The sequence below is a fragment of the Haliotis cracherodii genome, unplaced genomic scaffold (genome assembly GCF_022045235.1).
Source record: "Haliotis cracherodii isolate W230 unplaced genomic scaffold, xgHalCrac1.p SCAF_4, whole genome shotgun sequence".
In the NCBI taxonomy this organism is placed as follows: Eukaryota; Metazoa; Mollusca; class Gastropoda; order Lepetellida; family Haliotidae; genus Haliotis; species Haliotis cracherodii.
Genome location: NW_027266297.1, coordinates 3,043,008 through 3,067,075, shown reverse-complemented (window position 1 = coordinate 3,067,075; position 24,068 = coordinate 3,043,008). Strand labels below are relative to the sequence as shown.

General features: G+C 40.4%; 3 protein-coding genes and 1 pseudogene across 12 annotated transcripts in view; 1 reads left to right on the top strand and 3 right to left on the bottom strand.

Annotated features, from left to right (window-relative positions):
- LOC139478721 (3',5'-cyclic-AMP phosphodiesterase 4C-like) overlaps nucleotides 1-1,759 on the top strand; it is a 392,248-nt gene extending 390,489 nt beyond the window's left edge. For all 10 annotated transcript variants that reach the window (XM_071261316.1, XM_071261317.1, XM_071261315.1 and 7 more), the window contains one exon: nucleotides 315-1,759. In XM_071261316.1, the coding sequence (XP_071117417.1) occupies nucleotides 315-623 (309 nt within the window). In that variant the 3' untranslated portion in view covers nucleotides 624-1,759. The remainder of the gene's footprint in view (nucleotides 1-314) is intronic.
- A 1,223-nt stretch (nucleotides 1,760-2,982) lies between these two features.
- On the bottom strand, nucleotides 2,983-9,778 carry LOC139478385 (probable serine/threonine-protein kinase DDB_G0283337). The gene is made up of 2 exons (XM_071260823.1): nucleotides 9,693-9,778; nucleotides 2,983-3,634 (listed from the first exon to the last, which is right to left on the bottom strand). The coding sequence occupies exons 1-2, from the start codon at nucleotides 9,776-9,778 to the stop codon at nucleotides 2,983-2,985; spliced, it is 738 nt and encodes a 245-aa protein (XP_071116924.1).
- A 2,072-nt stretch (nucleotides 9,779-11,850) lies between these two features.
- Nucleotides 11,851-15,357, bottom strand: LOC139478383 (uncharacterized; annotated as a pseudogene).
- LOC139478928 (uncharacterized) overlaps nucleotides 15,212-24,068 on the bottom strand; it is a 58,069-nt gene continuing 49,212 nt past the window's right edge. Inside the window, exons 19-22 of the mRNA XM_071261621.1 lie at nucleotides 20,034-20,207; nucleotides 18,529-18,707; nucleotides 16,398-16,575; nucleotides 15,212-16,098 (exon numbers count right to left, since the gene is read on the bottom strand). Coding sequence (XP_071117722.1) covers nucleotides 15,734-16,098; nucleotides 16,398-16,575; nucleotides 18,529-18,707; nucleotides 20,034-20,207 — 896 coding nt within the window. The 3' untranslated portion in view covers nucleotides 15,212-15,733. The remainder of the gene's footprint in view (nucleotides 16,099-16,397; nucleotides 16,576-18,528; nucleotides 18,708-20,033; nucleotides 20,208-24,068) is intronic.

Sequence of the window (24,068 nt, the reverse complement as noted above, 5' to 3'; positions counted from 1 at the left end):
GAAAAATGTCACAATTTTTAGGTTACGAACTGAGAACATGGATTCATCATTGAAATTTTAAGGTACTCTTAAAGTCAGTGGGTTACCTGTGCTTGTGGGTTTCATCAAAGTTGTAAATGTCTGGAACCTGCATCACTTTGGACTTTCCTCCCATATTAAGCAGACATGCCGTGATATAACTGGAATACTGTTCGAAGTGAGGTTAAACCAAAGTATTGCATGCAACTACTCATGGGGTAAATAGCTCTGTAAAGTGTGTGGTGAGATCATGATGATTCACTAGTCTAATGTTTGCTCTTTCTTTTTTTTTCTAGGTTGGATTCATCGACTATATTGTCCACCCGCTGTGGGAAACATGGGCAGACCTGGTCTTCCCGGATGCCCAGGATATCCTGGACACGCTGGAAGACAACCGGGACTGGTACCAGACTATGATACCAATCTCCCCCTCTTCCAGTTTCTGTAGCAATAAGACAGACGACAAGGATGAGTCGGAAACCACAAAGTTCCAGTTTGACCTTGAAGAGGACAAGGAGAATGAAGGTCAAGGTTGCAGCCCTGTTGTCATGCGTGTAATTCCAGAAGGATCAGACTCAGATCAGCGAGGACTTGATAAGAAATGAAGCCTCCGTGTAGATGATAGTAGCGATGTGTTTGAGCTGACAACAATTATGACAACTCTACAAATGCTGGCTCTCGTTTGGTCATGGCCGGCCAAAATGTCTGTGCGTTGATGGATACTTGAAGAAGCTAGACGATAAACTCATTATTTTCAGTTGCACATGAAATTCACTCAGGGAAGAGCACGGCAATGGCACAAGCGGCGAGCTACCAACGAACATCTGATTGAGCTTGGCTGTGCCATGTAACCCCAGTGGCATGACGAACTGCTAACAGTGACAATGCTGTTGTTGACGACGATGATAGAATGATCTCCACATAATGTGTTACCTGTCCTTCTAGCCAATGCGGCATACTCTGACACTCATTGTGATTAACATTATGGACAAGGGGGATAACTCTTGCTGAGCTCCCTCGATCAGTTGCATAGAGACAAAGACTTGTGTAGATATATTGACTAAAACAACTGATATATGTCAAAATGGCAAACTGTACACAACAGGAGAGTGTGTTTTGCCCACAACAAGGATAGTTCATTTGTATATGTGATTATTGCATATTTGGGGCATTTTGATTTAACCAATAATTTAAAGATTTAGCAAGCAGCTTGAAGTGGGTCGTGTGTGACAACTGTGATATTTTCATTACTTCAATTCCGTCAAACTATATCATTGCAAATGTTTGGTTCGAGTATCTTCGCTCAGACAATTCTCTTCTAGAGACGACTAGACATATCTAGTCTACCGAGAATGAGAAATTCTCAGTTCTAAATTGAACTCTCTCCAATCTGGACTTTCAACTTCGAATACAACGTAGCAGATGTTTTGGTAGCATAATTTTCAAAATAGCTTAGAAAATTCAGTGTAGCATAATGAAAAATTGCAAGTAAGTGTATGATTGCATAGTGTTTTCTTATCATGTTTAATGTTACCATAAATTTAAAATAACAATTTTTTATATGTTTCTTGCTAATCCACTAACTTTATAACACAAAATCTGTTGGATTGTTGAGGAAGTGAGTTAGCACTGACTCTTGTGACTTAATGTTTAACATGTGAAATCCCCAGCAGTTGAACGAGGCTATGTCTGAGAACCGTTCTGTGATATGTGTATTACGGCAAGGGGACAGGGGAGGGGGACAAAGGATGGGGGACGGGGAGGGGGGGTATGAAGGGGTAGTCCCTCTTCCATTAATTGCTTACGCGTTGTTCATAGAACCTATTTATTTAAGTTATTACGTTATCAGGTTGTTTGCAGTTCACAATTCTTTAAAATGTCCCATCCTTAAAACGAATTGCTAACTTGTTGACAAAATGGCAGCTGATGCTAAACAGGTTGTTTTTTCCACTCGAGAACATTTGGTAATGTTTCAGCTCAGTCCAACCAAGACTTCACTCTTTACTTTCAACACTTCACTTTACATTAAATACTTCACTTCTTGAATATTAATCAGAATTTATTAGGCATTTTGAATTTTAAATATATTTATTATTTGAATAATATGTATGAATCCTTTCTTGAAAGTTGATACTTGCATAAAGAAGAAATTCTTAGTGGTCACGTAACTTGCACCTATTAATTTTGACACGCTTGTAAAGATTGTTTCGTTTGGCAGGCAAATTTGAGTCACCAATTGAGATTTTAGCATTTATGATACACAATTTTACGTCAGTCTGTTGTATTATGTATATTTGAATGTTATGGAAAAGACCCACTTTTAACAATGTGGAGAAATTTTATATTATGCATAATTTTAAAGGAGATATTTTCCAAATATGGACATTATTTAGATATTTTAACTGGTGATTGGACAAAAGCTGAGAGCATATTCATAGTCGATGTTCACTTGTAGTGAATACGAGATTATTGTCGGCATTCAATCCGATATTTACATATCTTGCTGATTCCACAGGTCTGTTGTGTTTAACACTGAGTCTTTGTTCAGCGATCATTGACATAATCACCTTCATTCATCCACCAACAACTCATGTGTCACGTTATCACTTACACTAGTATTTATTACGTCTCAGGCCATACAGGTGTCTCGTGAGATTCCGTTTTTGTAGTTTGGGAAGTGAACTTACAGCTGACTCACAACTGGAGTCCTTACAAAGGGTAGTTTTGTTGTTGTTTATTTTTCCAATGCAAGATGAGTCACTGTTGATTTATGCATGTGTTGCAATACAGAGGACTATAACAAAATTGTTAAAGCTTGTGTTGTGTAGGACATTACCATCACCATTTGTCAAAGTGCCACATTTACCAAACACAAAAAGTAAAAAATTATTTGTTAATGTTTCGTTATGGTTAAGTGAGACTGTAAATTGACTTCCCTATGCATCGCACATAGATGTTAAGATTTCAATTAGCAGGGTTCTCACTGTGTTGATGTCTGTCAGAACCATTTTTGACATTCTTGATCTTCGGTATGTCAAAATTGTTCTTGACATTGTTCCTGATCTTTACTATGTCACCACTGTTCTTGACATTGTTCTTGATCTTTACTATGTCACAACTGTTCTTGACATGGTGTTCCTGATCTTCAGTGTCAAAACTGTTCTTGACATTGTTCCTGATCTTTACTGTGTCAAAACCGTTCTTGACATTGTTTTCGATCTTTACTATGTCACAACTGTACTTGACATAGTGTTCCTGATCTTCAGTGTCAAAACCGTTCTTGACATTGTTCCTGATCTTTACTGTGTCAAAATTGTTCTTGACATTGTTCTTGATCTTTACTATGTAACAACTTTTCTTGACATTGTTCCTGATCTTTACTATGTCAAAATTGTTCTTGACATTGTTCCTGATCTTTATTATGTCAAAACCGTTCTTGACATTGTTCTTGATCTTTACTATGTCACAACTGTTCTTGACATGGTGTTCATGATCTTCAGTGTCAAAACCGTGCTTGACATTGTTCCTGATCTTTACTATGTCAAAACCGTTCTTGACATTGTTCTTGATCTTTACTATGTCAAAGTTGTTCTTGACATTATGTTCTTGATCTGCACTGTGTCAAAATGGTAGACGAGACTGAGAGCGCCCTTGATCTAAACTCCTCATGCGAATCATGTACTAACCATGTGATATCATTGCCCCTTCCTTCCCATGGTTCTATGCTGCAGGAACCAGCTAATATTTAAATTAAAATTCTTTAATTGCCATTGACTTGTTTGTTATGTTTTGGTATTGTGAGAGTGGGACAATCTGTAACATACGCCCCGCTACTCAACTCTGGATACAGGTAATCGGATGTAATAGTCTATCTATAATGTGTTATATTCTATTGAATGCTTATAGCGCTACATTATTAATACCATGTGTTGGGTATGGCTTCAGTGGTCTAGTGGACAGAGCATCTGCACAGATCGAGGAGTGAGTGAGTGAGTGAGGTTTTACGCCGCTTTTAGCAATATTCCAGCAATATCACTCGGGGTCATCAGTAATGGGCTTCACACATTGTACCCATGTCAGGAATCAAACCCGCGTCTTCGGCGTGACGAGTGAGGTAGTCAGGGTTCGATCCCCAGCAGCATCATACCATAAGAAGCTAAAAGATGGTACCCTCCCTGCACTCAGCATTAAGGGGCTAAAACAAGGACTGGTCAGCTCAGGGTCAGTTTACTGTGTCTGAGTGGGGTATCCATGTTAATCTGTCGCACGGTATCTCAGTGGGCTAGCACTATATAACCGGCATTAGTCCTTCAGTCCTATGCATGTCACTAGACAAGTGCAACCAGGTGGGGATTATTGTTTGTCTATTTGTTTGTTGTTTAATGCCACATTCAGCAATATTCCAGCTTTATAACGTCAGTCTGTAAATAATCAATTTTGTGATTGATATCATGAGACCGACCGAAAGTGACTCTTTGCTCGGAGATATTGTCATATGAATAGTATTCAATTTTGCCCTGAAACTGATCTGAGCATGTTCATCTTCACAACATGGCTTCAAGTATTCAGTTCAAAAAGTTGGGGCCTTTGGTTTTGTATCAGAAGGATATACACCAGTAGCCCTATCGAATGTTGAGACGGATATTTGTATTCATAGGTGAGTGTTTCGTATGATGTGCATCAGGATGACCAGTACGGACAGAGTTGCACCGACCTCAGTGGCAGATAGTGGGAACATCAATCCCTGCTGTCTGGGTTGGGTACGAGCTGACGCTAAGCCAGCCAGGTCCTCATGCAGCCTACTCGGCCTCAGACTTAATTCAAGGTTTTGTTCCATGAGCTGCAAACACCTACATGTTACGGAAATGATGGACTTCTCCTCTGGAATTGACGATGGTGGTGGGGTCATCACTGCATATGTAGGGTCGTATGATATACACACTATATACATAGGGTCACATGATATACACACTATATACATAGGTCCACATGATATACACACTATACATAGGGTCACATGATATACACACTATATACATAGGGTCACATGATATACACACTATATACATAGGGTCACATGATATACACACTATACATAGGGTCACATGATATACATAGGGTCACATGATATACGCACTATATACATAGGGTCACATGATATACACACTATACATAGGGTCACATGATATACACACTATACATAGGGTCACATGATATACACACTATATACATAGGGTCACATGATATACATGGGGTCACATGATATACACACTGTACATAGGGTCACATGATATACACACTATACATAGGGTCACATGATATACACACTATACATAGGGTCCACATGATATACACACTATATACATAGGGTCACATGATATACACACTATATACATACGGTCACATGATATACACACTATACATAGGGTCCACATGATATACACACTATGCATAGGGTCACATGATATACACACTCTACATAGGGTCACATGATATACACACTATATACATAGGGTCCACATGATATACACACTATATACATAGGGTCACATGATATACACACTATATACATAGGGTCACATGATATACACACTATACATAGGGTCACATGATATACACACTATATACATAGGGTCACATGATATACACACTATATACATAGGGTCACATGATATACACACTATATACATAGGGTCACATGATATACACACTATATATAGGGTCACATGATATACACACTATACATAGGGTCACATGATATACACACTATACATAGGTCCACATGATATACACACTATATACATAGGGTCACATGATATACACACTATATACATAGGGTCACATAATATACAAACTATACATAGGGTCACATAATACACACATTATACATAGGGTCACATGATATACACACTATATACATAGGGTCACATGATATACACACTATACATAGGGTCACATGATATACACACTATATACATAGGGTCACATGATATACACAGTATATACATAGGGTCACATGATATACACACTATACATAGGGTCACATGATATACACACTATACATAGGGTCACATGATATACACACTATACATAGGGTCACATAACATACACACTATACATAGGGTCACATGATATACACACTATATACATAGGGTCACATGATATACACACTATTCATAGGGTCACATAATATACACACTATACATAGGGTCCACATGATATACACACTATATACATAGGGTATCATCATATACACACTAAATACATAGGGTCACATAATATACAAACTATACATAGGGTCACATTATATACACACATTATACATAGGGTCACATGATATACACACTATATACATAGGGTCACATAGTATACACTGAATATACATAGGGTCACATAATATACACTTAATATACATAGGGTCACATGATATACACACTATACATAGGGTCACATGATATATACATTATATACATAGGGTCACATGATATACACACTATACATAGGGTCACATGATATGCACAGTATATACATAGGGTCAAATAGTATACACTGAATATACATAGGGTCACATAATATACACTAAATATACATAGGGTCACATGATATACACACTATACATAGGGTCACATGATATATACATTATATACATAGGGTCACATGATATACACTCAATATACATAGGGTCACATGATAAACACTCTATACATAGGGTCATATTATATACACACTATATACATAGGGTAAACATAATATACACTGAATATACATAGGGTCACATGATATACACATATAATACATAGGGTCACATGATATACACTCAATATACATAGGGTCACATGATATACACTCAATATACATAGGGTCACAAGATAAACACACTATATACATACGGTCACATAATATACACTGAATATACATAGGGTCACATAATATACACTAAATATACATAGGGCCACATGATATACACACTATACATAGGGTCACATGATATATACATTATATACATAGGGTCACATGATATACACACTATACATAGGGTCACATGATATACACAGTATATACATAGGGTCACATGATAAACACACTATACATAGGGTCACATGATATACACACTTTATACATAGGGGCACATGAAATAAACACTATACATAGGGTCACATGATTTACACACTATATACATCAGGTCCACATGATATACACATATACATAGGTCCACATGATATACTCACCATATACATCAGGTCCACATGATATACTCACAATAGACATAGGGTCCCCATGATAAACTCACCATATACATCAGGTCTACATGATACACTCACCATACTCACCATATACATCAGGTACACATGATTCACACACTATATACTCAGGTCCACATGATATAACATTATATAAACAGGTCCACATGATAGACACACTGTATACATAGGGTCCACATGATATACTCACCATATACACAGGTCCACTTGATAGACACACTATATACATAGGGTCCACATGATATACTCACCATATTCACAGGTCCAAATGATACACACACTATATACGTACACTATATACATAGGGTCACATGATGTACACACTATATACTTAGGGTCAAATGATATACACACCATATACATCAGGTCCACATGATATACACATCATATACATAGGGCCCATGTGATATACTCACCATATACATCAGGTCCACATGATACAAACACTATATACACAGGTCCACATGCTATAACACCTTATACATCAGGTCCACATGATATATGTTTACACCATATACACCATGTCCACATGATATGTACACACTATATACACCAGGTCCACATGATATAAGACTATATACACAGGTCCCCATGATATACACACTATATACACCAGGTCCACATGATATACACACTATATACATAGGGTCCACATGGCACACATGTGGTTGAATGTCTCAGACGCACCATGTACCACTGGGACAGATACTAGAGGCAGAATCTTTCCCGGGATGAGAACATGTTGTATAACTGGCCTAACAGCATGCCCAGCCATGTGTGCTGGTACCACTTTGTCAAAGGCTGTATTCTGCAGATAAAACCACCCATAGATAGAATACAATTGGTACATACAAACCAAGTTGGAACTCAGACTGCTTCCACGAGAAAGCACACACTGCCTACCACTAGCCTGAGTTACATTAGGTGTTTGATCAAGGCAAGGGGGATAACTCTAGTATGTAGTGATACTGTGTTGCATGCTTTTCACTAACTGCACTGACTAACCTCCCAGAAACTTGGCGGTGTTGGAGTCCGTTTGGGTTTCCAAAGTGGATTATTTGATTAGTCGTTGCCCAAAATTGACGAATAGCGCTGTGCTTATGAGTTATTGTATATTTATGGTTCTTTGATTGCTTGAACATAATCTCACTGTTTGATGTTTTGGAGGAAACGTTTGTTAACAAACAAAAAATTTACTGTGATAATTTAGACTGACATCTAGTCTCTGAAATGAAAATATTTTACAGAAAGAACAGTTGTAAAATTATCTTAATACAATATAATTAAAAGGGTCCCAGTGACTCTTCATTTTCAGAAACTGCAGTAATCTAGACTTGCCCACTATTATAGACTTGCAGACTTGTATGGCTGTATTGGGTATGTTTGATTCAGAGTCTGTATGACAGTAATCTAGACTTGTCAGCTATTATAGACTTGCATGGGCTGTATTGGGTATGTTTGATTCAGGGTCTGTATGACAGTAATCTAGACTTGTCCACTATTATAGACTTGCATGGGCTGTAGTGGGTATGTTTGATTCAGGGTCTGTATGACAGTAATCTAGACTTGCCCACTATTGTAGACTTGCATGGGCTGTAGTGGGTATGTTTGATTCAGGGTCTGTATGACAGTAATCTAGACTTGCCCACTATTATAGACTTGCATGGGCTTTATTGGGTATGTTTGATTCAGGGTCTGTATGACAGTAATTCTAGACTTGTCCACTATTGTAGACTTGCATGGGCTTTATTTGGTATGTTTGATTCAGGGTCTGTATGACAGTAATCTACACTTGTCCACTATTATAGACTTGCCCAGACTTGGGCTGTATTGGGTATGTTTGATTCAGGGTCTGTATGACAGTAATCTAGACTTGCCCACTATTATAGACTTGCATGGGCTGTAGTGGGTATGTTTGATTCGGGGTCTTTATGACAGTAATCTAGACTTGCAAACCTAAGTATTAGAGTGGAGTGATCCAAGAAAAGTAGAAACCTATGATAGTGGAAAAACTGTTCAAATTGGCTTTAAACCCAATTCGACAATGACCTGATTGGTCAGTTATGAGCTGTAAATCACCATGACTTTTGAACTGAAACATCTGATTTGAAGAATAGATATTTACAGAAAAGTACTTTTTGGCATTTTCACCATCATAAAAAAATGTTGGTGACACCTAAGAGTTTGAAATTTGGTACTTCTATCTTAGAATGAGATCTTTTGTCATTGTACCTAGAGCTCTTGACATGCTTCCTACCATAGTGAGTGAGTGAGTGAGTATGGTTTTACGCCACTTTTAGCAATATTCCAGCAATATCACGGCAGGGGACACCACGAATGGGCTTCACACATTGTACCCATGTCGGGAATCGAACGTGATGAGCAAACGCTTTAACCACTAGGCTACCCCACCGGCCCCGCTTCCTACCATAGGTCAGGTTCCTCCTGTCATGTTTAGTTGCACCTTCTGTCATGTTAAGATGGGGACCTTGAGTCATGTTTAGATGGACCTCCAGACATGTTTAGATGGACCTCCAGTCATGTTTAGATGGACCTCCAGTCATGTTTAGTTGGACCTCCTGTCATGTTTAGTTGGACCTCCAGTCATGTTTAGATGGACCTCCAGTCATGTTTAGATGGACCTTCAGTCATGTTTAGTTGGACCTCCAGTCATGTTTAGTTGCACCTCCAGTCATGTTTAGTTGGACCTCCAGTCATGTTTAGATGGACCTTCAGTCATGTTTAGTTGGACCTCCAGTCATGTTTAGATGGACCTCCAGTCATGTTTAGTTGGACCTTCTGTCATGTTAATTGGACCTTCAGTCATGTTTAGATGGGGACCTCCTGTTTTGTTTAGATAGACCTCCTGTTATGTTTAGATGGACCTCCTGTTATGTTGAGATGGACCTCCTGTCATATTTAGAAGGACTTTGAGGCAGGTTTAGATGGACCTCCAGTTTTCCTCTCCAATTAAGATAATGACTACAATACTGTTCATGGCAATGCTGAGCTAAACTCTATCATTCATTATTGAAATGCTGACATTGCTCGTCTAACTATGTGTTTTGTAACAGTTCAAAGGCCATAGTGGTTTACTCCCCTTGCAATGACTTCCTTCATCTTTGCATCATGGTGGCATGGGGGCCAGCAATTTGCTGTGCAGAGTTGCATCCCTTGGGCATGCTTCCCTGTGATCGCTGGTTTTGAAACCCGGTCCATCCTGATTATGTTATTAGCTTTGTCAGCGCCATACTCATGGGTTTCACCAAAGTGGTAAACAGTTGAGAACTGCATCACTTCAGGCTTTCCTCCCACATCAAGCTGACACGACATGGTGTAACTGTTCAAAGCATGTTAACTCACTCTAACGACCTGTTGCATAACTGTTGCATGGCATTAGTTATTTACTATCCTTTCAATGGCTTCCTTGGCTTCTTAATTAATGCATCATCTCCGTGAAGATGCGGGTTTGAACAGGTGTTCAGCAACCCATGATTTTTGTAAAAGGCGACTAAGCTTGATGTAAGAGGTGACTAACAGGATCAGACGGTCAGGCTCGCTGACTTGGTTGATGCATGCCATTGTATCTCAATTGAGTAGATCAATGCTCATGATGTCAATCACTGGATTGTCTGGTCCATACTCGATTATTTTCAGATCGCTGAAATATTGCTGAGTGCGGCGTTAAACAACAAAAGTCTTATTATGTATGGCCTGGTATTTGTGGCCATCTGGAGACCGAGGCAATGCATGTCAACCAACTTTTCAGCAGGTATATTGGTATCTTAGATGTGTATGCAAATTAGATAACGTCATGTAGATATTTCCTAAGGACACATGGGAGTTGGGGATAGATGGAAATAAGAAGGATGGTGGTAAGCTATTTCTGGATAGTACTGTATTAGAAGATGAAACTTAAATATTCTTGGAAAGATGTGTTACTAAAAACAGAGTAAATCTGATTTTTTATTAATAATTCATGATTTAAATTGCTATTTTTAAAAAGAAAGAAAGTACACATTAGCCATAATTTTGTGCAGAAAGGGAAATCCACTTTTGTATTATTGTCACATGATACTTCAGGTCTGGAAGTCTTTTGATAACCCTTGATGACGACCGTTGAGTAATATGTTACACTGCTTCCAGCAATATCATGGCAGGGGAACAGCAGAAATTGGCTTCACACATTGTACTCGTGGGGAATTGAACTCGGGCCTCGGATGAACTATGAGCAAATGTTTTAACCACTAGACTACTCCTTCATTCCCTGATGACCTTTTAGCTTTAAATGTTAATCTCAAAAGGATTTCTGAATAAAAATTGCACTTTGCCTTTATCAACACCCTTGCCATTAGGTAGCCCAGTGGACAGTGTCATGCAGATCTGGGTTCAGTTCCCAGATGAAAACAATCACAAGTCCAGCTCCAGGTCCATTATGATGCCATAATGTTTAACATATGGAACAAAACGTAAGAGAATGGAAATGTATATTTTAATGATACATGTCTACATATGTACATGTCAGATGTAAATATACAAATTATGTACACAATAAAATTACATGATAGGAGAATGTACATATGAGAATAAGAAACAAAGACCTTACAAGTAACACAGCTTGGCAGAACACCCATTTACAGATGTGCATTTCCACATCTTCAAGTCCATACATGACACTCAACTAAGAATCATATTACTATGAAATCTATTATTACTCATTAAATAATCTAGCTTTCTGATTAGTCAGTGGCAATGTTGTAGGATCCTATGAAAGTTAGATGACACATCTGTTCAATTGTGACACCATCTGTGATGATTTTGATGACAGCTTCAAATATGATACAGAAAGAAATCACTTACTTACTGGACAAACACAAATCAGAAATGGTGTAAAGTTGCTGTTACAGGTACTTGGTTTGTGTGTACTAGGACTGATCTGGGAGTGCCTGGCTTGTCAAGCTGGAGACTGGTGCAACTACAAGACAGAAGTTCACTCTCCGTCCTCCCTACAGCTGCAGTAAATCTGTGCTTGTCATGAGAGGACTTCATGGATCCGGTGGTCATCATCCTGGACTTGTGTTTATGTGTGTCGTTGTTTCCAAGTGATATGGAACGTTGCTCCCGATATCACTTGGCACCGATTACTCAGTTCGACAACGAACTACTCGGTACTGAGAGTGGGGTAGATAATACTCACTTGTACATTTCTACAGGTAGTGCAACATCTTGCAACAATCCAAACACTGAAACTCACTTGGCATTAGAATTGTTTGCTCCTTGTGACATGTTTGAAGACGACAATCATATTCCCCCCAGTTTTAAATTCATACTTTAAGTACTACCATATCAAGCACCCCTAACCAGCAACCACTGGACCAAACTGCATGTCATACAAGCACACCGTTCTTACTTGTGCACGTGGCGGCCTGCATTTTATCTCTGTGAGACGCTAAGCACTAAGATCATGATCAATACAAGAATACTAGATGAATACAAGAAGTCAACTAGGTCAGTTGAATAGCACATTCTGCATTGAAGGTATGATAGGAAACAAAACAATATTCAATGAGGAATTTGTTTCCTAAGAAGCAATTTTGGACAAAAGTGTCACACACACAGTAAGCTGAAGATGTGTTGAAACTTGTGATTGGTATTCCAACGGACGGATTAATAAAGGTATGTTAACAAATAAACAGTAAACTATGGTTATAATGAACTCAAAGGGACCACTAATTATAGTTCCTAATAAAAACATGTACAGCATATATACAACAAATGGCTGGGACTAAAAAATAAGTTCGTCATATTTGTCATTTCATATAAGCGCATTCATCATAAACATAGTTTACTGTATACTCTTGTATTAGGCCCTGTCTGCAAGTGTAAAAAACATACCCACAATTCACAAATCATGTAAAATCTGACAGCATTGTGGCCCCTTTCAAATCACCTAATAATGCAATGTCCAGGCACCTTCATTGGGCCCTTGATTTAAGTGACCTTTGCAAGGGAAATCAATCAAGTCACCCATGCAAAGCTATCACCTCTGAGAATGTCTAAGTAGATTCCTGTGCAACTCCTCCCATATTTCAACATACATGTTCTTATGATAGTCAAAGAGATAAGAAGCTTTGTGGTCTTCAGTCTACAGTGAAAGCCAGTCCAGACCCTGTGAATCTGGACATGTGTTCAATCCATTTCTGCTGGAATAAAAGCGATGTGAAACCCAACTCACTCGCTGACAGACTGGTGATACTGATAGGTCAATCATACACTTCAATATAACTACTTCCTCTAACAGTGCTGTGTGTAATCATGGTAACAGTTGCAGGGAATTAACAACACATCAGTAACAAGAACCATCATCTGACTCGCATCTAAGACCAGAACGTATCCTCTCCGCATTATTCACATTCTTCCCAGTTCAGTTTGCCGACAAAATCATTGTGAACCCAAAATCATTCGAAAATGGCTTGCCTAACTTTGCACAGAGAATGCCAGTGGCTATGACACTGCAAGGGCACAGGGATACTAGTTAGCACCAAGCAAGGAGACGTCACTTAATTACCGGGTAGCATCTTATTGCCCTGGGTTCTCTAGCAATCAACCATCTGTTAATAGTGCTGTGCTGTTTCACAGTAACAAATTTCTCGTGTCTTTCACATCCCACAAGAATTACCAGAATTGTAAATGTAAAATCATTTTGTTCTAAATTAAATCTTTTACCATAGCCAACACAAGGAACAGTTATCTTTCCCATAGCCAACTGATCCACTCATTGCCATGTGTGATCCTGGTGGCAGCAACCAATCCCCACTTCATAATTCTTCTTATATACATCTTGCATACAGAATCATTGTACTTGCACAAGTTAACACATCTCTCATACCTATCACAGAGTGACCTTAAATAAATGTCTTATTAGCGTTGTAATGCTAATTTTTTTCTATTGGTTGGTTGAGATAATGCTTGTACCATGGGATCAGCAACATCTTGTAAAGTCCTCGGACGCCCTTGTACGCAGATACGCCGCAAAGCTACAACTTGTGATGTAGTCCCTAACTTGTTTCAGTCTTTTTGCTTGTTTATACACAGGTACAAGTACAAGTCAAACATCATGGTGGAACAATGTCTACAGAAGTATTCACATTCCAGTAGCCCTGAAGATCTTTATGGAACCAATGTCCACAGGAGTATCCATGTTCCAGTAGCAATGATGACCTTGATGGTACCAATATCCACAGGAGTATCCATGTTCCAGTAGCAATGACCTTGATGGTACCAATGTCCACAGGAGTATCCATGTTCCAGTAGCAATGATGACCTTGATGGTACCAATATCCACAGGAGTATCCATGTTCCAGTAGCAATGACCTTGATGGTACCAATGTCCACGGGAGTATCCATGTTCCAGTAGCAATGATGACCTTGATGGTACCAATGTCCACAGGAGTATCCATGTTCCAGTAGCAATGACCTTGATGGTACCAATGTCCACAGGAGTATCCATGTTCCAGTAGCAATGATGACCTTGATGGTACCAATATCCACAGGAGTATCCATGTTCCAGTAGCAATGACCTTGATGGTACCAATATCCACAGGAGTATCCATGTTCCAGTAGCAATGATGACCTTGAAGGTACCAATGTCCACAGGAGTATCCATGTTCAAGTAGCAATGATGACCTTTATGGTACCAATGTCCACAGGAGTATCCATGTTCCAGTAGCAATGATGACCTTGATGGTACCAATGTCCACAGGAGTATCCATGTTCCAGTAGCATTGATGACCTTGATGGTACCAATGTCCACAGGAGCATCCATGTTCCAGTAGCAATGATGACCTTGATGGTACCAATGTCCACAGGAGTATTCATGTTCCAGGAGCAATGATGACCTTGATGGTACCAATGCCCACAGGAGTATCCATGTTCCAGTAGCAATGGTGACCTTGATGGTAAACTGAATGCATTGAGTCCAGTCCATATGATAAGGAGTCCTATTAATCCACTTGCCAATCACTGATAATGATCATTCATTGGACACCTACAGTGATTTCATCATGAGCTGTTTCATTTTGGTTTTGAGCTAAACACCAAATTCAGTCAGCCAGCTCCAAAGCATGAATAAAAGATCATTCTTCCTAAAATTCAGTATAAGGGTGGAATAGCACTTGAAATGAATACTGGCAATCCTGGAATCCTGGTCCTCAACTTGATCATGTGAAAGAGTACATACCATCCTCACTAACAATGTTACCATGTCACAAATACACAGTAATCTGTATTCACAAACAAAACACTTCCAGTCGCAATTTACTGGATTTTGAGTTTGTTGACATGAGTGAAAGACAAACTATGTGAAGTCCTTCGAAGCTGTGACAGTTCCTCTGGGCTACACAATATGCCACATACTGCACACTTGGAGCCCTGTATAGTAAAGTCCTTCAGGGCTACAGTATTACACATACTGCACACTTCGTCACATGAACCTGCTCCACGTTCCTTGTTGCTGCTGCTGCTGCTCGCTGAGCAGGTTCTGGCTGCGGCGCGACGACGGGGTTGCGACGGGGGCTGGGGGGTGCGTGGTACACCTCTTGGAGCAGGGGGATGTCTGGTTCTGTGAGAGAACTGAGACTGGTGTCATACAGGCTCTCGCTGCCCAGGTCCTGCTGCTTGCTGATGTCGGTAACTGTGACGGAGGAGTCGATGCAAGGCTGGACGGCAGGCATGGTGTACAGGAGGATCCGGTTGATGATTTCATTATGCTTGTCCTGGAGGTCAGCATGGACCCCGCTGCCACCGTGACCTCCGACACCTGCAAGGGATGGGGGTATGTTATCGAGTGAGTTGTTTAGTGCTGCTTTCAGTTATATCACAGCGTCACTGATTAAAGTTGGAGGAACATGGTCTTGGAATTATTGATAACTGTCTTCAACAATTTTCTATTTAGTAAGAATTCAACACCCATTTTTCATGTATTATGCACTGTTCTACATGATAACAGGTGGTAACTAACTTAGTCAATACAAATTTAAATTTAGAGCAACACAAGTATGTCACTTGTGGCTTGGAAACTTCTTGAGACACAAAATGTCATTTTGAACATTCAATTACCTTTCATATTGATATAGACGAGCTGAGAGAGGATGACAGACATGCCCCCAGGTGGCGGCCAGACGACGGACTCAAACATGACAGGGATGATGGGTTTCTTCAAGATGTCTGCCAAGGCCAGTTCGCGGTTACAGTGGTGGGACACCACGTACTTGGGCGTGATGCAGGAGACGAACAGCTGTGGGCAGAATGTACATTGTGTGAGTGAGTGAGTTGGGTTTTATGCCGCTTTTAACAGTATTCCAGTAATATCGCGGCGTGTCAGCTTAATGTTGGAGGAGAGCCCGAAGTGGTGCAGGTCTCAGACCACGTGGGTGAAACCAATGAGCACGGGTATGGTGCTGACAAACCAAGAAACATAATCGGGGCGAACCAGGATTTGAACCCACAATCATGGGTTTCTGGCGTGCCCAAGGGACGTAACTCTGCACAATGAATCGCGCATTAGACGACTGAGCCACCCCGGGCAGAGTGTACAAATGTAGTGTACAAACATCAAACAATATCATTGTTACTAATTGTAAGAATACTATAACTTTTACATCACTGCCAAATTCCTGTATTTTGGTGTCAATCACACTAAACTAAACTTTCCGATTTTCAACAAAAGTTCTCTTCACTGTCAACTACACAACAATCAGTTGTCCCGCAATAGCACTCATTTAGCCCATGGCACTCTCGTATATGAAGGCAGGAGAAACCTCACATCTTTCCACTCATCAATCAACTGGAGACAGATGATCTTGGAGGTGGGAGGGAGTACTTCTGATGTAATAGAGGTAGTATTCTTAGAATCATTAACAATAACAACTATTGTTTGATAATTCTTACAAATCCTCTACCTCTATTACATTATTGCCAGAATATACCGGAGGGAAAGGTGGGTTCTGCCTCTAGAACACTCCCTGTATAGTTGACAGCAATTACCTTCCTGTGATTCCCTCATTATAAATCAGCTTCAAATCCCAAAGAGTTTACATTCATTGAATTATTTGAAATCATGCAGTGGAATAAAATGTCAATGTGTGATACCTTCTTTAGAACTCCCATTTCATTGCTGATAGAGGGGGGGGGGAGGTAGAGGGAGATGGGGAGATGGAGATAGCTCTCCTCCATGATTTAGCCACAGTTTCTGAGGCAGAATCAGAGAATCAGGAGGCTTGCATCTTTTGCGAGAAAACTTCCAGGCAGTGAGATTTGGGCTGGAAAGATTTTCGTAGAAGATGTCTGACCTAGGTTGATGTAGAAGATCTCGACGAGGAGGTAGTGGGAGTATATCTTCCATTATTACTTACTTAATACTCATGTACTATAAGCAGCCAATAAGACTACTACTTTAGAGTAATAAGCCTCTTTACTGAAATGGACAAGAATAGTGTGACTGCTGGAGGAGCAGTACATACACAGGGAAGAAGTGAGGTTTCTGTCGCCTTCACACACTAGAATACCTTGGGGTAATTGAGTGCTATTGCCGGACAACTGATGTTGTATAGTTGACATTGAAGAGGACTTGTGCAGAAAATCTGAAAGTTTTAGTTAGTGTGATTGAAGCCAAAATACAAGATTTATAGCAGAGATAGATAGAGGTAGAGATTTCATAAGAATTGTTTAGTTTAGTGAGATTGCAGGCAAATTACAGGAATTTGTCAATGATGTTTTAGAGGTAGAAGATTCGTAAGTATTACCATAATTATGGCTCAGTGTTGTAATCATTCATAAAAAATGATGACATTTGGGGTGAAGTACCTGCATCACTTGGGGGTTTCCTCCCGCATCAAACTCACATGCAGTAATGTAACTTAAATACTGCTTACAGCACTACCCGTGAAGATCCGGGTTAGAATAGGTCTTCAGCAACCCATTCTTGCCGTAAAGGCGACTAACGGGATCGGGTGGTCAGGCTTGCTGACTTGGTTGATGCATGTCATTGTATCCCAGTTGCGTGGATCGATGCTCATGATATTAATCTGTCAGATTGTCTGGTCCAGACTGCCGTCATATAGCTGGAATATTGCTGAGTGTGGCTTTAACAACAACAAATATACACGCTTACAGCACCCTTGTGTTGTCTCACTGTTGTGTAAGCCCAGCTCACATTCTATCTTCTCTGACATCATCTTTACCAACTCACCACACAGTTCCGAATGCCCTCATCGATCTTGAGGTTGAGCTGATCCCCGCCACCCATCTGACCAATGTCCATCCAGCAGGTGAAACCCGCCCTCTCCAGGCGTGCCCGGAGACTCTGGACGTCATCCTGGGAGTCCCACTGGTAGCTCAGGAAGATCTGCGGCAGGTCTGACTCACTCTCTGTTACAAACATACAGACAAGAGGCACTGAAGCTTGCCTTTGTAACTCTCTGTTACAAACATACAGACAAGAGGCACTGTAGCTTGCCTTTGTAACTCTGTTACAAACATACAGACAAGAGGCACTGTAGCTTGCCTTCAATGTTCAATACTATTTATTTCAATATATACTATACATACTCACCGCCAACAGAAATGCAACCATAGAAACATAGAGAGAAGTAAGTATAAGAAGAGATGTTTCCAATGTGTACCACTTAATGACAAAACAATCAGTCAAGTGTTACCATAGAATGTCTTTACTCTTATTATATTCTGCAAAAAGGTTTTCTAAACTTTACATGCTAATCCTGTATGAGACAAATAGTGCATCTCAAGTCATGGATCTATGACGTCATAAGTTATGCATACATTCACTTCACACAACATACCAGTAGGTTTATTTGTGCATCAAACCAAACTAATATCTGTTGAATAAGAGCAATTCTTCATATATGAGCTAACATTTATGGTATTTGTGTTTCTTTTGCTGGTGAGTATATAGGTGTCTTAGCAACCATTTAAGATATTTAACTTGCATGCTCAGCTTCAAAAGACAAATGGTTTCACGAGAGGTTTCAAAAATGAAGTAAGACTAAAAAGAGTATGTAACAACCAGAGCAGGATAAAAAAATCTAAATGTGCCACTCATACTGATGGAAACCATTAAGGGACCATTGAAAAAATACAGGGGAATAAACTTTACTGTCAGTACTTTTGAAATAGCATGCATACAAATTCAACACATCAGAATCAAATGGTGAGATGTGTATGTGTGCAATGTTTCCAACATGTATTTGGGAACACATGACAGCATGTCATTTTACAGTGTCTGTAACTAAGTGTTCCCTTATTTATTTCCGTCAGTATATACTACTCAAAAGAAGTTAAGGATCACCTGGATTCTTTCATATTACAATAGTTAATCTCTCATGCCATGACAGATTAACATTACCAATATGAAAGAACTGGGTGATCCTTAAAGTTCTTCTTTTGAGTAGTATATATACTGCATCCTCCACTACGTATTAACCCGATAGACTGGTAGTCTGAAAATGTGAAGTGTGAACAAATCTGGCGCTGCTTGAGGCTGCCGACATGGGATTGGGGACAATATCAAAGGCATGTTTCACATATGCGCTGCAGTGACAGTACATTGGCATCGTTGCATACCAAGTTGTCAAGCCTAATGGTGCACTTCCACATGAATCTGGTTTGTGGTTATTGAATTTCTAGGTAAGCAGTGGATGTGAGAGTAATGACTGAATCATGCAAAGCGACACGAACCCTTGGCCTTCTGGATGACGTCCACAATGTCGTCTCGATTGATCTGTTCCAGGAACACCATCATGAGGTCGACCGAGAGGGAGCTGTTCCCGCTGGTCAGCACCCAGTCGGTCAGCAGGGCCAGGGCTGGGTTCAGATCCTCGTTGATCTGGTCAATCCGAGCCTGTTTGTAACCTGCAGGACAAACAGGCAGATCTTAACGATTTTCTAATTCCATGGTCACTGCGCAACTCGGATGATCGTACATGCGAGTGGTCTAACCAATTATTGAAAGTCAAACTTGCTGATATATTGTATGATTCACCACTTCCAAGGTCAAATGCTCAAATGTACATAAAGGTTGAGGTGAGGTTAAATGGGGTTTAACTTTGCGTTCAAGATTAATGTACCTTCCGTCCAACACCGCTGTCGAAGTTGAAGAGGCCTACGTAAATACTTCAAGTTATCCAAGGTTCGACACAAACGGAAATGATGACTAAAGAAGGAATACGGTAGGACCAAGCTTTTACTTTGAAACAAGTGTAAGTTTGACACATCAACATTCGACACAACAGTGTTTAACTGTACATTGCAATGCTCAGCTGTTGACTTTGGTGGGTGATACTCTATGTGCCTCTACGGTATAGAGTGAACTTAGGTTCATGGTAGTCAACACGTGCATCTAGCAATAGAATTCACACTATCACTCATTTCCATTGGTAAGTATTTCTAAAATCTAGATGATTCCTTCTAACTTTTACAAGACAAATACTCTGAATACAAGCCTAATGTCTGCAACTAATGTGGACACAGACTACCTGAATCATTTTCTAGGAAACATCTGTGGAATTAAATACTGACAATTTTTTTTTAAATAATTAACATAATATACCTGTAGAAAATATCACCCTCACCATATCATTTTTCAAAAGATTTAGATATTTTTCTGTTTTGTAAAACTGATTTCCTAGAAGTGTTTTGATAATGAATAGTTGTTAACTTGTTGAATCTGGCATTGAATGTTTGGGATTTTATGAGTGATTCATTTAATGCAAAAAATCCCAAGTAATTTGATGATTCTTAAACAAAGTACATTCCAGTGAAATAACTCAAATATGCATCTGGCCAACCTTGTCAAGATCTGGGGTTAGAATGGGTCTTCAGCAACTCATGTTTGCTGTAAAAGGCTACTATGCTTGTCGTAAGAGGATACTAATGGGATCGGGTGGTCAGGCTCGCTGACTTGGTTAGATGCATGCCATCGTATCCCAATTACGTGGATCGATGCTCATGATGTCAATCAGTGGATTGTCTGGTCCAGACTCGGTTATTTACAGACCGCCATCATATAACTAGAATATTGCTGAGTGTGACGTTAAACAACAACAAACAAACAAACAAACCTGGTCAAATATTAAATCAGCAATGAATTGAAAATAATACCTCCCTCCTGCAATTTGATAAATCTGCATAAAAATATAATAAAGGTTTCCCATAAAGGTTTACTTGGCCATTTTACAGATAGCAGTTTCTCTCATGATGGTGTTTTCAGAAGTCTAAAACCAAAACCTTTAAAGATAGTCATCGAGTGACACTAAAAGCATCACAGAGCCTCACAATTGAATTCCCTTTCGGCACACATCAGCAGTACAATGAGTAAACATTGTATACTGTCATGTGTTTTGTTAAACCTACACCATCGCCATTGATGTAATGGCCACTTGACCATGTGGTACCTACCCACGAGTTTACAGTCATCTTGACCTCTGGTACCCAGTACTACCTACCCATGAGTATACGGTCATCTTGACCTCTGGTACCTAGTACTACCTACCCATGAGTTTACGGTCATCTTGACCTCTGGTACCTAGTTCTACCTACCCATGAGTTTACGGTCATCTTGACCCTGGTACCTAGTACTACCTACCCATGAGTTTACAGTCGTCTTGACCTCTGGTACCTAGTACCTACCCATGAGTTTACGGTCATCTTGACCCCTAGTACCTAGTACTACCTACCCGTGAGTTTACAGTCATCTTGACCCCTGGTACCCAGTACTACCTACCCATGAGTTTACGGTCATCTTGACTCCTGGTACCCAGTACTACCTACCCATGAGTTTACGGTCATCTTGACTACCGGTACTTATTACTACCTACCCATGAGTTTACAGTCATCTTGACCCCTGGTACCCAGTACTACCTACCCATGAGTTTACGGTCATCTTGACCCCTGGTACCTAGTACTACCTACCCATGAGTTTACAGTCATCTTGACCCTGGTACCTAGTACTACCTACCCATGAGTTTATGGTCATCTTGACCTCTGGTACCTAGTACCTACCCATGAGTTTACGGTCATCTTGACCCCTGGTACCTAGTTCTACCTACCCATGAGTTTACAGTCATCTTGACCCTGGTACCTAGTACTACCTACCCATGAGTTTATGGTCATCTTGACCTCTGGTACCTAGTACCTACCCATGAGTTTACGGTCATCTTGACCCCTGGTACCTAGTACTACCTACCCGTGAGTTTACGGTCATCTTGACTCCTGGTACCCAGTACTACCTACCCATGAGTTTACGGTCATCTTGACTCCTGGTACCCAGTACTACCTACCCATGAGTTTACGGTCATCTTGACTCCTGGTACCCAGTACTACCTACCCATGAGTTTACGGTCATCTTGACTCCTGGTACCCAGTACTACCTACCCATGAGTATACGGTCATCTTGACCCTGGTACCTAGTACTACCTACCCATGAGTTTATGGTCATCTTGACCTCTGGTACCTAGTACCTACCCATGAGTTTACGGTCATCTTGACTCCTTGTACCTAGTACTACCTACCCGTGAGTTTACAGTCATCTTGACTCCTTGTACCCAGTACTACCTACCCATGAGTTTACGGTCATCTTGACTCCTGGTACCCAGTACTACCTACCCATGAGTTTACGGTCATCTTGACTACCGGTACTTATTACTACCTACCCATGAGTTTACAGTCATCTTGACCCCTGGTACCCAGTACTACCTACCCATGAGTTTACGGTCATCTTGACCCCTGGTACCTAGTACTACCTACCCATGAGTTTACAGTCATCTTGACCCTGGTACCTAGTACTACCTACCCATGAGTTTATGGTCATCTTGACCTCTGGTACCTAGTACCTACCCATGAGTTTACGGTCATCTTGACCCCTGGTACCTAGTACTACCTACCCGTGAGTTTACGGTCATCTTGACTCCTGGTACCCAGTACTACCTACCCATGAGTTTACGGTCATCTTGACTCCTGGTACCCAGTACTACCTACCCATGAGTTTACGGTCATCTTGACTACCGGTACTTATTACTACCTACCCATGAGTTTACAGTCATCTTGACCCCTGGTACCCAGTACTACCTACCCATGAGTTTACGGTCATCTTGACCCCTGGTACCTAGTACTACCTACCCATGAGTTTACGGTCATCTTGACCTCCTGGTACCTAGTACTACCTACCCATGAGTTTACAGTCATCTTGACCTCTGGTACCTCGTACTACCTACCCGTGAGTTTACGGTCATCTTGACCCCTGGTACCTAGTACTACCTACCCATGAGTTTACAGTCATCTTGACTCCTGGTACCCAGTACTACCTACCCATGAGTTTACGGTCATCTTGACTACCGGTACTTAGTACTACCTACCCATGAGTTTACAGTCATCTTGACCCCTGGTACCCAGTACTACCTTCCCATGAGTTTACGGTCATCTTGACCCCTGGTACCTAGTACTACCTACCCATGAGTTTACGGTCATCTTGACCTCCTGGTACCTAGTACTACCTACCCATGAGTTTACGGTCATCTTGACCGCTGGTACCTCGTACTACCTACCCGTGAGTTTACGGTCATCTTGACCCCTGGTACCTAGTACTACCTACCCATGAGTTTACGGTCATCTTGACCTCTGGTACCTAGTACTACCTACCCATGAGTTTACGGTCATCTTGACCTCTGGTACCCAGTACTACCTACCCATGAGTTTACAGTCATCTTGGCCTCTGGT

What these genes read in the sequence shown, in the direction of transcription:
- LOC139478385 (XM_071260823.1), bottom strand. Translation starts at nt 9,778, where the DNA reads ATGACTCAAGGTCCCCATCTTAACATGACAGAAGGTGCAACTAAACAT. An exon ending in TATGGTAGGAAGCGGGGCCG is followed by an intron (nt 3,635 to 9,692) that starts GTGGGGTAGCCT and finishes ATTTTGACACAG; the next exon opens with TGCAGATCAAGAACATAATG.